Genomic DNA, 14,322 nt, shown 5'->3' with positions numbered 1-14,322 from the left:
GGTAGCTGGGGTGTCCTTTTGTTTGATGGCATTTTTAAATACCTATAGACCTTACTCTGCATATGATCTATATTGGAGAGAATACTATTTTTCTGTTTTCTATTTTTCCTTTGTGTGTGTGTGTTTTGTTTCCTTTATTTATTGCTTTTTCTTTTAATGAGTTGAAATGATTGTTTGCTGTACTTATATTGTGATAGCCTGTGACTTTAAACAATAAAGATTCTTAATTTATTCAAAAATATCAATAGCATTTAAAAAATATAAAATTCCCTAACTGAACTGAAAATGGAGAGTGCTTTAGCTTCATCAAACTTGTAATGCATTAAATAAGGGTGGGGGTGATCCAATCACTTCTTTGCAGTATCGAAGATTCAAATAAAAGGTAAATGAAGAATTGGTTTACTTAAACTATCTTGATATAAATGATAGAGTGCTTTGCTAATATTCTTACCACATGACTGATATGTTTTAGACACCAAAATGGAAACCCAATATAGAACAAATCAGGATTGTTGGACAAGTTTGTTTAGGGCCCGTGGGGAGCTGTTTTAAACATTTTAAGAAGTATAAAGGTTGCCAACCAAAATTGTCTACTGAAAGTTAATCAAAGAACCAATGACTTATTTTGCAGAGCAATGCCTGATGCTAATGTTCAATAAAAAACAGCCAAAGTCCCAAAACGGAAGGCTGCTACTTGAAGAAATCCAATTTTTGTTTAAGGCAGCTAATAAGAACCGTAAGCTTACAACAATTACTAATTTCTCATAGCACTACACTAGTTAAGAACCTAACATACCTGTTGATCTTCTTGTGCTTTCTGTTTCTCCAGTAATTTTTCCATTTGCTTTTCAGCCTTCAATGCTGCTGAAGACAATGTTTTCACAGACATAAAATCCAAGGACATCCACTCATCCCTCTGTAAATAAAACAAGATAATTTCTTGCACATTATGACCAACTCAAATTCAGTAATGACCTAGTCTGAGACTTTTTTTGGGAGTCAAAGCCAAACTTAGTGATGTTGAAATCAGAATGCTCGGTCGATACTTTGAATACTTTTTTTTGGTACACATAAAATAGGAATTTCATTAAAAGGTTTTATGAGAATTCATAGACAAGATTCCTCTAATATTCTTTGTTTTCATACTTTTTAACATATTGTGTGTGTGTGTGTTTCTGTGTGGTGGTACATGTGGGAGTGAGAACATATGCAAATTCCTATCAAGATTAATAATATGGATTTTTCATTTCCTCCATTTGGGTCTTATATTTTGTGACTCATTCCTCCAGGAGAATTTGCATACCCCTAAACCCAAGAGTGCTGAAAAATAGATGGCTCTCTTTGCACGCAGCTTCAGTATGTGTCCAGGCCAATTTGGCAGATGCATCATCCATCATGGGTCACAGGTGCACTACATAGCTCTCATGACACGTAGCTACTCAAAACTGTGCCCAGACATCAGATGGACCATTAAGTGGTTCCAATTAGTGTACATGTTTATCTGCGCCTTCATTTGGAAGCACAAAATTGTATCTACAGTGTCAAGGGCCGGGTTGAAGGCCTTTCAAGAAAAGCAATTTCAGAAGCCTAGGACAAAAATAAAATGAATGGGATGATACTGGCAGCTGTACAGTAGCACCTGCCACACCAGACAGACAAGATGATGCACTCCTGACACAGAGGGGGGCAGCAAGAAGGCAGAACAGGGAAGGTGCAGCAAGAATGCATTGGGATTTACAATAAAATGTAAATCCACATTACGGCAATAGAAGAGAAGAAGAAGAGTTTGGATTTGATATCCCGCTTTATCACTACCCGAAGGAGTCTCAAAGCGGCTAACATTCTCCTTTCCCTTCCTCCCCCACAACAAACACTCTGTGAGGTGAGTGGGGCTGAGAGACTTCAAAGAAGTGTGACTGGCCCAAGGTCACCCAGCAGCTGCGTGTGGAGGAGCGGGGAAGCGAACCCGGTTCCCCAGATTACGAGACTACCGCTCTTAACCACTACACCACACTGGCTCTCGAACCTAAGAACTACCTGCTGGATCAGGCCAATGGCCCATCTAGTCTGGCATCCTGTTCTCACAGTGGCCTATGGAATCATCAACCACTAGCCACAAGTGCCTAGGGGAATAAAAATTCATATAAATTAGCAAACCTTGAGTGAAAACTTCACATGATAAAGCAGCAGAGAAACCTAGAGAGCAATTATGTCCCCCAAAGACCCTGGAACAAGAATGGACAGTAGATAGTTGTTGCTAGTTGTTTAGTCGTTTAGTTGTGTCCGACTCTTCATGTTCCCATGGACCAGAGCACGCCAGGCACTCCTGTCTTCCACTGCCTCCCGCAGTTTGGTCAAACTCATGCTGGTAGCTTCAAGAACACTGTCCAACCATCTCGTTCTCTGTCGTTCCCTTCTCCTTGTGCCCTCCATCTTTCCCAACATCAGGGTCTTTTCCAGGGACTCTTCTCTTCTCATGAGGTGGCCAAAGTACTGGAGTCTCAGCTTCAGGATCTGTCCTTCCAGTGAGCACTCAGGGCTGATTTCCTTACTGTTTTTGTCCATGGAGTTTTCTTGGCAGGGATACTGGAGTGGCTTGCCGGTTCCTGATCTAGGTGATTCACGTTTAGTCAAAACTCTCCACTATGACCTGTCCGTCATGGGTGGCCCTGCACAGTATACCTCAGAGCTTCTCTTGAGTTATTCAAGCCCCTTCACCACGACAAGGCAATGATCCATGAAGGATCCATGTGACTGGATCCATGAAGGATTGCATATAATCCATGTCACATGCAAAGGCATGTGACATGAAAGAAAACCAAGACAGCATGTGGACATTTAACCACAGTGCATTCACAGTCCTAATCACTGGAGAAATGCTGCCACACTTCTGTTGAATCAACCAGAAATAAAGCGTTTGAAAACAGATCCACCTCTTTCTAAACTTTGGTGAAGCACATGGCTGCCTGAGCAGAATGTTGTACTGCCTCGGGTGCTATCACGATCCCAATGCATAAGTGAATAAGGCCCACTTGTTTCTCCCCAACATCTTTTTCCTCTCGCCATGAAGTAATAAATAAACTGACTTCTTTAAAACATGTTCTAATTATTATAATGTGGACAAATAGATGAACAAGCAACCTAAAAAACTGTAATACAGGTTTAGGAAAACAGAATGTTCACTTCATAAAAATAAAGTTTGTGTGTGTATATGAATTCCAGAAAGCACATATTAGCATTCAAGTAGATTTATAACCAGCCAAATTCTTTTTTAAATTAGACCAGCACACAGAATTTTTCAGCTGTTCTCTTCCTGTCTCACTGATTTCTTGACATATCTCATATTCAATTCCTCAAGGGTACGTCAGCAAAATGGAATACCTAATTCGTAGTATGATTAGGAGGGCTAGAATAGGAGTCAACAGTTAGGAAACCCACACAGGCTCAAATATGGTAGATTTGAAGCATTTTTGCCCTCCTCTTCACCCTAAATGCACCCAGAGCAGCTTGCAGATTAAAAATAAAGCATTATCATAGTGTCCATGAAACTTCCATGCAATCAGTATTAATCTATAAACAAGAACACTTGCACAGGATACACATTTTTGTTTCAGAAATATTACCGTATTTTTTGCCCTATAGGGTGCACCGGCCCATAGGGCGCAGTTATTGGGGGGGCAATAAAGAAAAAAAATTATCCCCCCCCCAAGCCTCAAAGAGCAAAGAAGCCATGACAGCGAGCGGGATGGATCCCGCTCGCTGTCTTGGCTTCGTTTTTAGCCTCGGGGCTGGGGGTCCGGGAGCGAAGGCGAGGTTGCGCTCCACCTCGTCATCGCTCCCAGAGCTTGCCGGGGTGGGGGCGGGGGAAGCCCGAGCTTCCCCCGACCCCAGCCCCCAGAACGAGTCCGCTCAACCTCGCCATCGCTCCTGGAGCTTGCTGCTATCTGAAGCCCGGGGAGCGCGACGCTGTAGCCCACTGTGCACCCCGGGCTTAGGGCAGCTATCCGCAAGCCTGCGGCGCCCGGTGGGAACTTTCAGCAAAAGCCTGCATTCGCCCCATAGGACGCATACACATTTCCCCTTCATTTTTGGAGGGGAAAAAGTACGGCGAAAAATACGGTAAATTCATTTGAGTCAATTAGGCCGGTCTACAAGATTTTTTTCTACTGCATAGAAATAACTCTAATAATTATATAACTGGTCAGAAAATTATTCAGCTAATAAAAAGTTTACACTTGCATGGCAGCCCCCCCTTTGTGGAACACCCACCCTGGTAAGGTACACCTGTCCCCTACATTATTAATTCAGGATCCCTTCCAATCAACAATTCTATGATTCCTGTTTAACCAGGCATTTGGCGGCTAGCTTGAAATTACAGTGGTGCCCCGCAAGAAGAATGCCTCGCAAGACGGAAAACCCGCTAGACGAAAGGGTTTTCCGTTTTTGAGCTGCTTCGCAAGACGATTTTCCCTATGGGCTTGCTTTGCAAGACGAAAACGTCTTGCGAGTGTTCCGATTTTTTTTCACTTCCCCCCCTTTTTCTAAGCCGCTAAGCCGCTAATAGCCTTTTAGCCGCTAATCCGCTAAGCCTTTAATAGCCGCTAAGCCTTTAAAAGCCGCTAAGCCGCTAATAGCGCTAATCCGCTAAGCCGCTAATAGGGTTGCTTCGCAAGACGAAAAAACCGCTAGACGAAGATACTCGCGGAACGGATTAATTTCGTCTTGCGAGGCACCACTGTACTAGCTAGCTGAGACAATGTGCAACTGTTTGTAAATGCTTTAAACACGTCTGTATTTTATTTTTAATTATACCGACCATAGGCTGCTTTGAGAGAAAGGGCAGGATAGAAATTTAATTAATAAAGAAAGAAACTCAGGGGTAGTCCAAAGGGAGGGACTGAGCCGTCTGCTCTCCCGTGACGTTTTCTTGATTTAAACCTTTCTAACCTGCTCATAGCTGCAGAGAAAAGTATGTGGGTTCCCTGCCTTATTCCTTGAGTGCAGCTGCTGGATGGATAATATAAGCTGGATGAGTGCCATGAAGAAAAGCATTAAAATCCCTACTCTCCAATCCAAAACAACTCTCCACTCTCCTGAAAGTTTCCTGAAAGTTAAGAAAACCACCACCTGTTTCGGCCTTAACTCTTAAAAGAAATCCTAAATACTTCAGAACAGTTAACCACAGGTGCTTACCTGAACTGCCTTGGGACTTCCTGCATCATCTGATTCTTTCTTGCTCACGTTCCAGGCCTTTTCTGTGTTCGAAGACTGTGAAACTGAAGCCTCCACCCATTCCTCTGATGAATCCTAAAGACAAATTGGGGAGGCGGGGTGTAAATCGAAAATTTGTAGAGGACTGAAAGGTCTTATGCCTTTAAAATCAGTCCAGTTTAAAAAAAATAAATAGTGACAGACTTTCAGAGAGCTACCTTATGTCATGAAGAAAAAGGGAAGTAGAAAGAAATTTCAAATTAATAGAATTGGGGTGGCATTACATGCATTCCCGAGCAGGAGACATGCAGATAAAAGGGGTCTGAGTCAGGAATGGCTGAGATGCATTAAAGCAATTTTTTTCAAAAAGAAAAGCAGGACCAATTTATTAGCTTGGATGCCATCACCATTGATACAACACTAAATAAGATTGCAGACTGTTGAACCTTGGACCCACTGCTTCAAAGAATAATGATGTATGTAATAATCCCTGTATTAAAATGACCTCTTAAAAATGAGGCAGGTTTTCCCAGTATCATTTGATTCTTACAAAACTGGGTTTATAGCACTATAGAATGGGGGTGAGGAGAGAAATGGCAACATTAATACTGCATTTCAATTCTTTTCTTTTAAATGAGATGGGGGCAGAATTAAGAAGGCATTCAGGAGAGAAACCTAATCAAACCGTTTGGGGCCAGGTCACTTGAAGACTCTTGTCTTTCCATTTATGCCTGCAGACCATAAGACCATCGTCTGAGGCCCTCTCTGTGTCTCTGCCAAAAGAGGCAAGATGGGAGGAAATAATGTTTTCAAGGGTAGCACAATTATTGAATAGCCTCCCTAGAGAGACTCACCTGGTGCCTACACTGCAGTCTTTTTGCTATCATGTGAAGCCCTTTTAATTTTCCCAGCCTTTCGAGTTTTAAGAACATGTTTTTGTGCTTTGCATATCTTTGATGCTACAGTTTTATACTGATGTTTTTTTAAATGTCGAAATACATTGAAATGTCGAAATACATTGAAATGAAAAAAAATGTCCAGTAGCACCTTAGAGACCAACTAAGTTTGTTCTTGGTATGAGCTTTTGTGTGCATGCACACTTCTTCAGATACACTGAAACAGAAGTCACCAGACCCTTATATATAGTGGGAGGGTGGGGTGGGGTTTTTCTCAGGAGGGTAGTAGAAGATTGGTGATGGACTCAATGGGTATGGTAAACCTGCTGACGACTGAAATTAGTCCTACAGGAAAAAGCAAGGGATAGTATGCAGATGATTAGCATATGTAATGAGACAGTTGTTTTCTGCTGCTCCAGAGAAGCGGACACGGAGCAATGGATCCAAACTACAAGAAAGAAGATTCCACCTAAACATTAGGAAGAACTTCCTGACAGTAAGAGCTGTTCGACAGTGGAATTTGCTGCCAAGGAGTGTGGTGGAGTCTCCTTCTTTGGAGGTATTTAAGCAGAGGCTTGACAACCATATGTCAGGAGTGCTCTGATGGTGTTTCCTGCTTGGCAGGGGGTTGGACTCGATGGCCCTTGTGGTCTCTTCCAACTCTATGATTCTATGATTCTAGGAATCCAATATCTCTAATAAGACCAGGTCTCTCCATAGTTCCTGATTCATGTTACATTTTATATTTAATGGGCTTAAAAAAAAACCACTGAAAATTTAATTCAGAAGTACTGAATTAAAACACTACAAATATAACCGCATTGTTGATTCAACCCCTGATTTTATATGAGAAGAACCTAAACACTGAAATAAGACCAGGTCGAAGTAAATTCACAGACTAAGAGAAAACATCCTGGCCATCAGATATAAGGAGTTGCCTTACACAAAGTCAAACCAGTGGTGAAACTAGCCAAGCATAATGGAGTCTGACTGGCAGTAGTTCTTCAATAGTGTTCTGCTTACTTGAGGTCCATTAACTAGAGATACCAAGAACTGAACCTAGAACCTTGCACATGCAAAACACATGCTTTAATTTTGTATGATGTTTCCCCTGAGCAGCACTATGGCACAGATCACAGCCACTGAAAATGCATCGGTAGAAGCAATAAATTTGAAAAAATATTTTCCTTCCCCAAGCATCCCACTAAAAGCACCACCATCATCATTCTGCCTGGCAGGACAACATATCTAATGGCTAACTGACATCTGTGCTGAGGCTACTACAGAGATGTGATGAGAGACACAGTGAGGAATTTGCCTCTTATTTCTGCTTCTTCCAGAAACACCCGCAAATGTGAGCAGGAATGAGTGCTAACTTGATGATGTACTGCTGTGAACTCAACTTTCTGTCAATTCGCTGAACAAATTGTATCTGCCACTGGTGTTGAGTTTGAGAGGATTTATAATGACAACAGAGAAAGTGCTCTCTTGGTGTAGAAAAATACATTAAGATCGCATTAAAACTTTCTTACAAAATAAAAAATTGCAGCCAACTTTAAGCCCAAACAGATATGCTTATTGCACCCAATTGGTATCAATGCCCAGCAAAGGCCCAAGAGATTAAGATTTTTAGGAGACACCAAAATGCTACCAGCCTTAATTCAGATGCTATCCAGTTACTGCAGAGACTGAATCGACACTCTTTGTTTTAAAAGGGATTTATGTTGTATTGTACTGGCAATAGTACTTTAAACGTACAACATATTTGTCCTTTAGAAGTACATAAAAATATATAATAATAATAATAATAATAATAATAATAATAATAATAATAATAAATTTTATTTATATCCCGCCCTCCCCAGCCGAAGCTGGGCTCAGGGCGGCTAACAACAATCAAAATAGTTCAACATTCTAAAACATTCATTATAAAATTAATTAAATCAAATTGAAATCAAATTAATGGCAACCATCAAGCAAAATTTTGTGCAGATTGCCAGAGGAGGGGGTCAGGCTGCGCCCTGACAAAAGGCCTGGTGGAACAGCTCTGTCTTGCAGGCCCTGCGGAAGGATGTCAGGTCCTGCAGGGCCCTAGTCTCTTGTGACAGAGCGTTCCACCAGATTGGAGCCGCGGCCGAGAAGGCCCTGGCTCTAGTTGAGGCCAGCCTAACCTCTCTGAGGCCTGGGATCTTTAGGGTGTTTTTATTTGCAGACCGTAAATTTCTCTGTGGGACATACCAGGAGAGGCGGTCCCGTAGGTACGAGGGTCCTATGAGCGACAATGTCAAATACTGGTGGCAATAGCTTTCGACCAACTGGTGACTCCGATTATTAAAACTTACAGAGGTGCTATCCGATGAATCATTGTTTTTTTCAACTTTATGCTTCTTGCTCTTCTTTTCTTTTTTATGTTTTTTTGAACGCTTCTCCTTTTTCTTCTTTTTGGTAACAGAATGTTCCTAAAGAAACACCGATATCAACACGTCAGGCTACAAGACTTGAAAGAATAAGGCACACCTTATTTTATGAAACAGCAATATGAATCTACATGTGAAATAAACATACACACTGGTACCTTGGTTCTCAAACGCCTTGGTACTCAAATAACTTGGAACCTGAACGCTGCAAACCTGGAAGTAAGTGTTCCGGTTTGCGAACTTTTTTCAGAAGCCGAATGTGCTCCGTTTTGAGTTACACACTTCCGTTTTGAGTGTTACACTGAGATCTGTCTGTTTTTGCTATTTATTTTGCGTTTTTATTTCTGCGGCTCTTTTTGTTTTTGTGACTGTGTGGAACCCAGTTCAGCTACTGATTGACTGACTGTGTGACTGCAGTACATTCTTTATTGCTTTCATTTTATGGATCAACGGTCTCATTAGATAGTAAAATTCATGTTAAATTGCTGTTTTAGGGGTTGTTCTTAAAAATCTGGAATGGATTAATCCATTTAGCATTATCTTCTATGGGAAAGCGCGCCTTGGGTTTTGGAACGCTCTGGTTTTGGAACGGACTTCCGGAACAGAGTAAGTTTGAGAACCAAGGTTCCACTGTATGTTGATATAAGTTGTAGCCAGTGCTGTGCAACCATTTTTCCAGAAGCTTCAAACTGTTATGATGAGATTTCCTGAATCGTATCCCAGATTAGATTAGCAGAGATTAACACAGTTTGGAAAAGTTGAACGAGAAGCTATACGAGGGTCCACAGCTGCCTTCTGTGAGAAATTGTACACATGTTCCGATGAAGCGGGAAACTTCAATCCAGGAGATCTTGGGGGTTCAGGTGTCAGTCTTAAAGCTCATGCAGGTATATACAAGCAACCCATTTAAAAACAGTTAAAAACAGTCACATACATCCTGTAAATGGAAATACCCAAAGATGGGGCCATCACAGAAAAGGATCTTGCAGAAGATTTGTTTGAAATATTAATCTACTGTTTAAAGAAGCCTCCATCTTCTCCTATATGAATCACATGGTCCTTAATATCTTCTTCAGATGGCCTTCCCCAGATGCCTCTGGCTTCAGAGATATAATAGACAATAATGAATAGAGAGCCTCTTATGTAAGTGATGCTTGTTTTGGCATTAGCCAAGAACTTTTTAATCCATTGTTTTTACTATTATTATACTGTTGGTGTTTTAATTTGAAATCTAGTGAAACTTTCTTTTTCATCCTGAAGTCACTGAGAATTTCAGCAGGTGGTATATTTTAGTTTTAGTTGGTTACCTATCAGGAAACAGACAGTTAAGCACGTTTGATATTTGCCTTTAAACCATTGTTACCTATCTGCATACCTTTGCAACAGGAACAAGTGAAAGCCTTTTTACAGAACAAATGAATACAACCGCAATGCCAAAAACAGCATCATTTTATGTGATGCTGCTTTAGCATAGTCATTACACATAAATCACAAGTATTTATTAGTTGGTGTGACAAACATCACCTTTCCCAATTCCTCTAAACGTTCATTCACATCAGACAGCATCCATGTATCCTCCCCTCGCAGTCGCTTCAGTTCTTTGCGTCGCTCTTCTTTTTCATAATCTACTTTTGCCTTAATTAAGAGAAAAGGAGAAAAATCAACTTCACTTTGGTGAAATACAGTACTCTAATTCTGGGCAAGTATGCAACTTTGTTACTTTAATTTGTCAGACCACTGGTGCATCAGAATAGCGATAAGGGCTTTTTAAAAATAGAAGAATTACAGTCATTGCTTCTTCACTGAAAGCTGGACTAAGATCTGAAAAGTAACGTTATATCTGACCACACAAGCAAAAACTGAATTCCCAATCTAGTCTATTATAACAAAAACATAATTAAGTCATCCTGCAACACTTTAAAGATTCCGGGCCCATATTAAAAGCAGAGTTTGAGCATAAGTGCAAAATATGTATAAATTTCCCCATTTTCTTTTTTTGCAACATAAGCAAAGTGTTAGAGAGTGGATGCAGTGGAACAAGCTGAGCACCTGGTGGCTTATCAGCCAAAGCACAATGATTTATTGGGTCATCACTTCACTCACTCAACCAAGGAATGATAAAATGGCACTAACTTCCACCACGTTACCTCCTCACTCATTTTACAAAAGCTTTCACAAAAGTTCGCTATCTGGTCCTGTGAGCTACTGCACTGAAAAATAAATGCCTACAATAGAGTACAGACACTGCTATAGTACCTCTGGGGTACTATACGTACAGTGGTACCTCTGGTTACGAACTTAATTCGTTCCGGAGGTCCGTTCTTAACTTGAAACCATTCTTAACCTGAGGTACCACTTTAGCTAATGGGGCCTCCCGCTGCCACTGTGCCGCCACCGCACGATTTCTGTTCTCATCCTGGGACAAAGTTCTTAACCCAAGGTACTACTTCCAGGTTAGCGGAGTCTGTAACCCAAAGTGTTTGTAACCCGAGGTGTTTGTAAACCGAGGTACCACTGTACCAGTGCAACATTACAACCTGCAGTGCTGCACTAGGGCTGTAGGCTGATCTAGGTCTTTCTAACTAGTACAGCAATGTAAATCAGCACTATTGCTATCTACAAAACCTTTACCAAATGGATAACAGGGGTTATACATGCCGCAATACAAGTGCCCTCTTTAGAGATTCAGTCTGAACGCACAAGGGCTAGGCGTGTGTTGGGGGCTCAGGGCAGGCTAAACCTACAACATCTCAGTGTATGCTACCTTCACATCTTTAGCACAAAGGTTGGAAAGGGACTTCTAGGCATGATCAGTAGGATGCATTTAGAAGCGCTCCCATACTTTCTCACCCAAAGCAGAAAGGTAAGGTTAGAAGCAGACACGCCCAAGGAGGATGGAGGCATGCCCTGCCCAATTTTTGTCCTCACGTCTTCAGGCTGACTTCCTGAAGAAGGGTAAGGAAAGGCAGTGGTGGGACAATGGCAACAAGGAAATCACACCAGACATCCTGATCAAATCAGGTGCCATCCTTAAAGCCACCAACTAATCTTGTACCTCAAGTAACTCTGTGCCCATCACAAATACACACACCCTCAGGACTCAGGAGGATTTGCTAGCAAAGATTTGGTCACCAGGTTTCAGGCCAGACTAGATGATACTGGTGATGTATAGCTCCTCCTCCTCCAACAAACAGCCCTATGCTGCGGTCTCCTCTCCCCACCCCACAAAAGATATCCAGTAATGCAAAGTATGTGATGCGACATCACTGTACTACAAATCTCCCTGCCTCATTAAATTAGCTGGAAAAAGCAATGGTGTGACCAAGTGGTTTATATTACTAGAAGTAACCGGGATGGGGGGGGGGGATATGTGGGAACTACTCTTTGATGTCCAATTACAAGCTTGGTCACTCAGGGATATTTCATTGAAATTAATGCCAGGCCAAAAACATAGTTCAGGTGTTAATCGCAGAACTGTGTACTACAGCGCTTTCTCTACCTACTCTTCTTTATTCTTCTTTGGCGATCACTCGTAGCCAAGTAAGATTGTCTTCCATGAACACGGTCTTAACAGTGAGTCCGTAAGTGAGTGTGGGTGTAGTTGATGGATGTTGATGTTGTCTACCTAGTGTCCTCTAGATCAGTGTTTTTCAACCTTTTTTGGGCAAAGGCACACTTGTTTCATGAAAAAAATCATGAGGCACACCACTACTGTGTGCGGAGAGGGAGATGTCAGAGCCCCTTTGCTCTCTATGGGGAATCGGATGAGAGCGGACCATCTGTCCGCTCTCATCCGATCCCATCTGATCTGATCCCCACCCAGGACGGATGGAAAATAGGGTGGACACAGTCCGGCGCCCGCCTAGTGGGCGAAAATTTGACTTTTTTTTTTAATCTTTCAAATTTTTCAATTTTTCCCATGGCACACCAGGCAACATCTCGCGGCACACTAGTGTGCCACGGAACAGTGGTTGAAAAACACTGCTCTAGATGATATTAGTCTCCTACTCCCATCAGCCCAGTCGAGAAGGTCAATGGTCAAGGAGGATGACAGCAGTAGTCCAACAACATTTGGAGGCCACTATGGCTGCATTGTGGGTTAAACCACAGAGCCTAGGACTTGCCGATCAGAAGGTCGGCGGTTCGAATCCCCGCAACGGGGTGAGCTCCCGTTGCTCGGTCCCAGCTCCTGCCCACCTAGCAGTTCGAAAGCACGTCAAAGTGCAAGTAGATAAATAGGTAACGCTCCGGCGGGAAGGTAAACGGCGTTTCCGTGTGCTGCTCTGGTTCACCAGAAGCGGCTTAGTCCTGCTGGCCACATGACCCGGAAGCTGTACGCCAGCTCCCTCGGCCAATAAAGCAATATGAGCGCCACAACCCCAGAGTCGGTCACGACTGGACCTAATGGTCAGGGGTCCCTTTACCTTTTATGGCTGCATTATACATGTTTCATTCCTAAATTACAGTATTCCATCACTCCCATATCCAGGTCTGTTACACTTTCATTTAAACTAGCCCCTTGAAAACTTTTTTCGTCCAGACTAAAGCAGAAACAAAAATCAGGCAGTGACCTCTTGTTCCATTAGCCTAATACAATCACACAAAGCTTACTGACATCAATCTCTTTCTTCCCTTCTGTATTTTATAATTAAATCCCCCTGCTAGTTGCTGGTTTCTTTCCTGTGGTACAAAAGCCAAGCCTAATTACTTCACATTTTTCAACTCTCACCCGGTGCAAGTTTTTCATTCTGAGCCAGAGCTCATTAGTGCTGTCCAATACCGCAGAAATACCTGCCAATTTTCCTTTTGCCCTTACAGATTAATTTATACCTTCCAGTAATTTTGCCTCATGTCATGAGCCTGGCTGCATTTAACTTCTATTGTTCCAGGCACAATAGGAAGTCTAAAGCTTTAAATGCACCTCACAGATGTGCGCACACAAATGCACAAATGTATCAACAGGAACTTCTAGTAGCTAGGTTTGCTGTTGCATAAGTGGAATGGCCTCTAGAGATTCTTAAACACATTCTGAGAGGACATACCAAGATAACAGAAGGTCATGTTTGGAATGTGTCAATGAATTCCAGCTCCTGACTCACTATTTTCACAACATAATCTTCAAAGTTCATGACAACACAACCTCACATTGCAAGAACCATGATCAGCTATATAACCTTTGGCATAAACCAACCATATTTCGTGCTTTGGCTATGAAAGTGTATATTTCAGTACCTATCTAGTCACTTATGCTGATAAAAGATCAACTACTAGCTTTAAAAAAAATGTATTTCAATAATGCTGAATGCCACTCCATGAGAAACTGAACAGGTATAGATCACAGGAAGCCAGCAGTTTACGTAGGGGTTACATTCCAAGGATTGCGCCTAAAGTCAAAATCGTGTACAGTATAGTCAAAACACACTGGGTTCAATGGTGGCTGGGACTGCCAAAGCCATTTTCCTCAGAACATCCCATTTTCCACCCCCTTTTTAATTTTATCTTTTACCACGCACGTAAAGCTGAATGTACACAAGTTAAATGTGTGTAAATTGTGGGCTTTCTGTGCAGTCCTATCTGGGTGAGAGATGGAAAGAGAGTGGTCCTCCGGTACACGCAGCTCTGGAAAAGGCATCTCCCTTCTCTTCCAGTGTGCTTCTAGCAACATACATCAGAATGATGCTTCTGGCACTTCCTCAGCAAGAAGAGTGAGACATCATAGAGCTAATCTACTGTTTATTTACACACTATGTACAGACAAAAGCATAATAGTGTCCGTTCTCTCCAGCTCCGAGAGAACA

General features: G+C 42.0%; 1 protein-coding gene across 1 annotated transcript in view; it reads right to left on the bottom strand.

Moving 5' to 3' along the window:
- CWF19L2 (CWF19 like cell cycle control factor 2) overlaps window positions 1–14,322 on the bottom strand; it is a 72,051-nt gene that overhangs the window by 52,434 nt on the left and 5,295 nt on the right. Inside the window, exons 2-5 of the mRNA XM_083499376.1 lie at window positions 10,049–10,159; window positions 8,450–8,566; window positions 5,194–5,307; window positions 797–916 (exon numbers count right to left, since the gene is read on the bottom strand). Coding sequence (XP_083355502.1) covers window positions 797–916; window positions 5,194–5,307; window positions 8,450–8,566; window positions 10,049–10,159 — 462 coding nt within the window. The remainder of the gene's footprint in view (window positions 1–796; window positions 917–5,193; window positions 5,308–8,449; window positions 8,567–10,048; window positions 10,160–14,322) is intronic.

The sequence above is a fragment of the Podarcis liolepis genome, assembly GCF_965112155.1.
Source record: "Podarcis liolepis genome assembly, chromosome: 4".
Lineage (NCBI taxonomy): Eukaryota > Metazoa > Chordata > Lepidosauria > Squamata > Lacertidae > Podarcis > Podarcis liolepis.
This window is presented reverse-complemented; position numbering and strand designations above follow the sequence as displayed.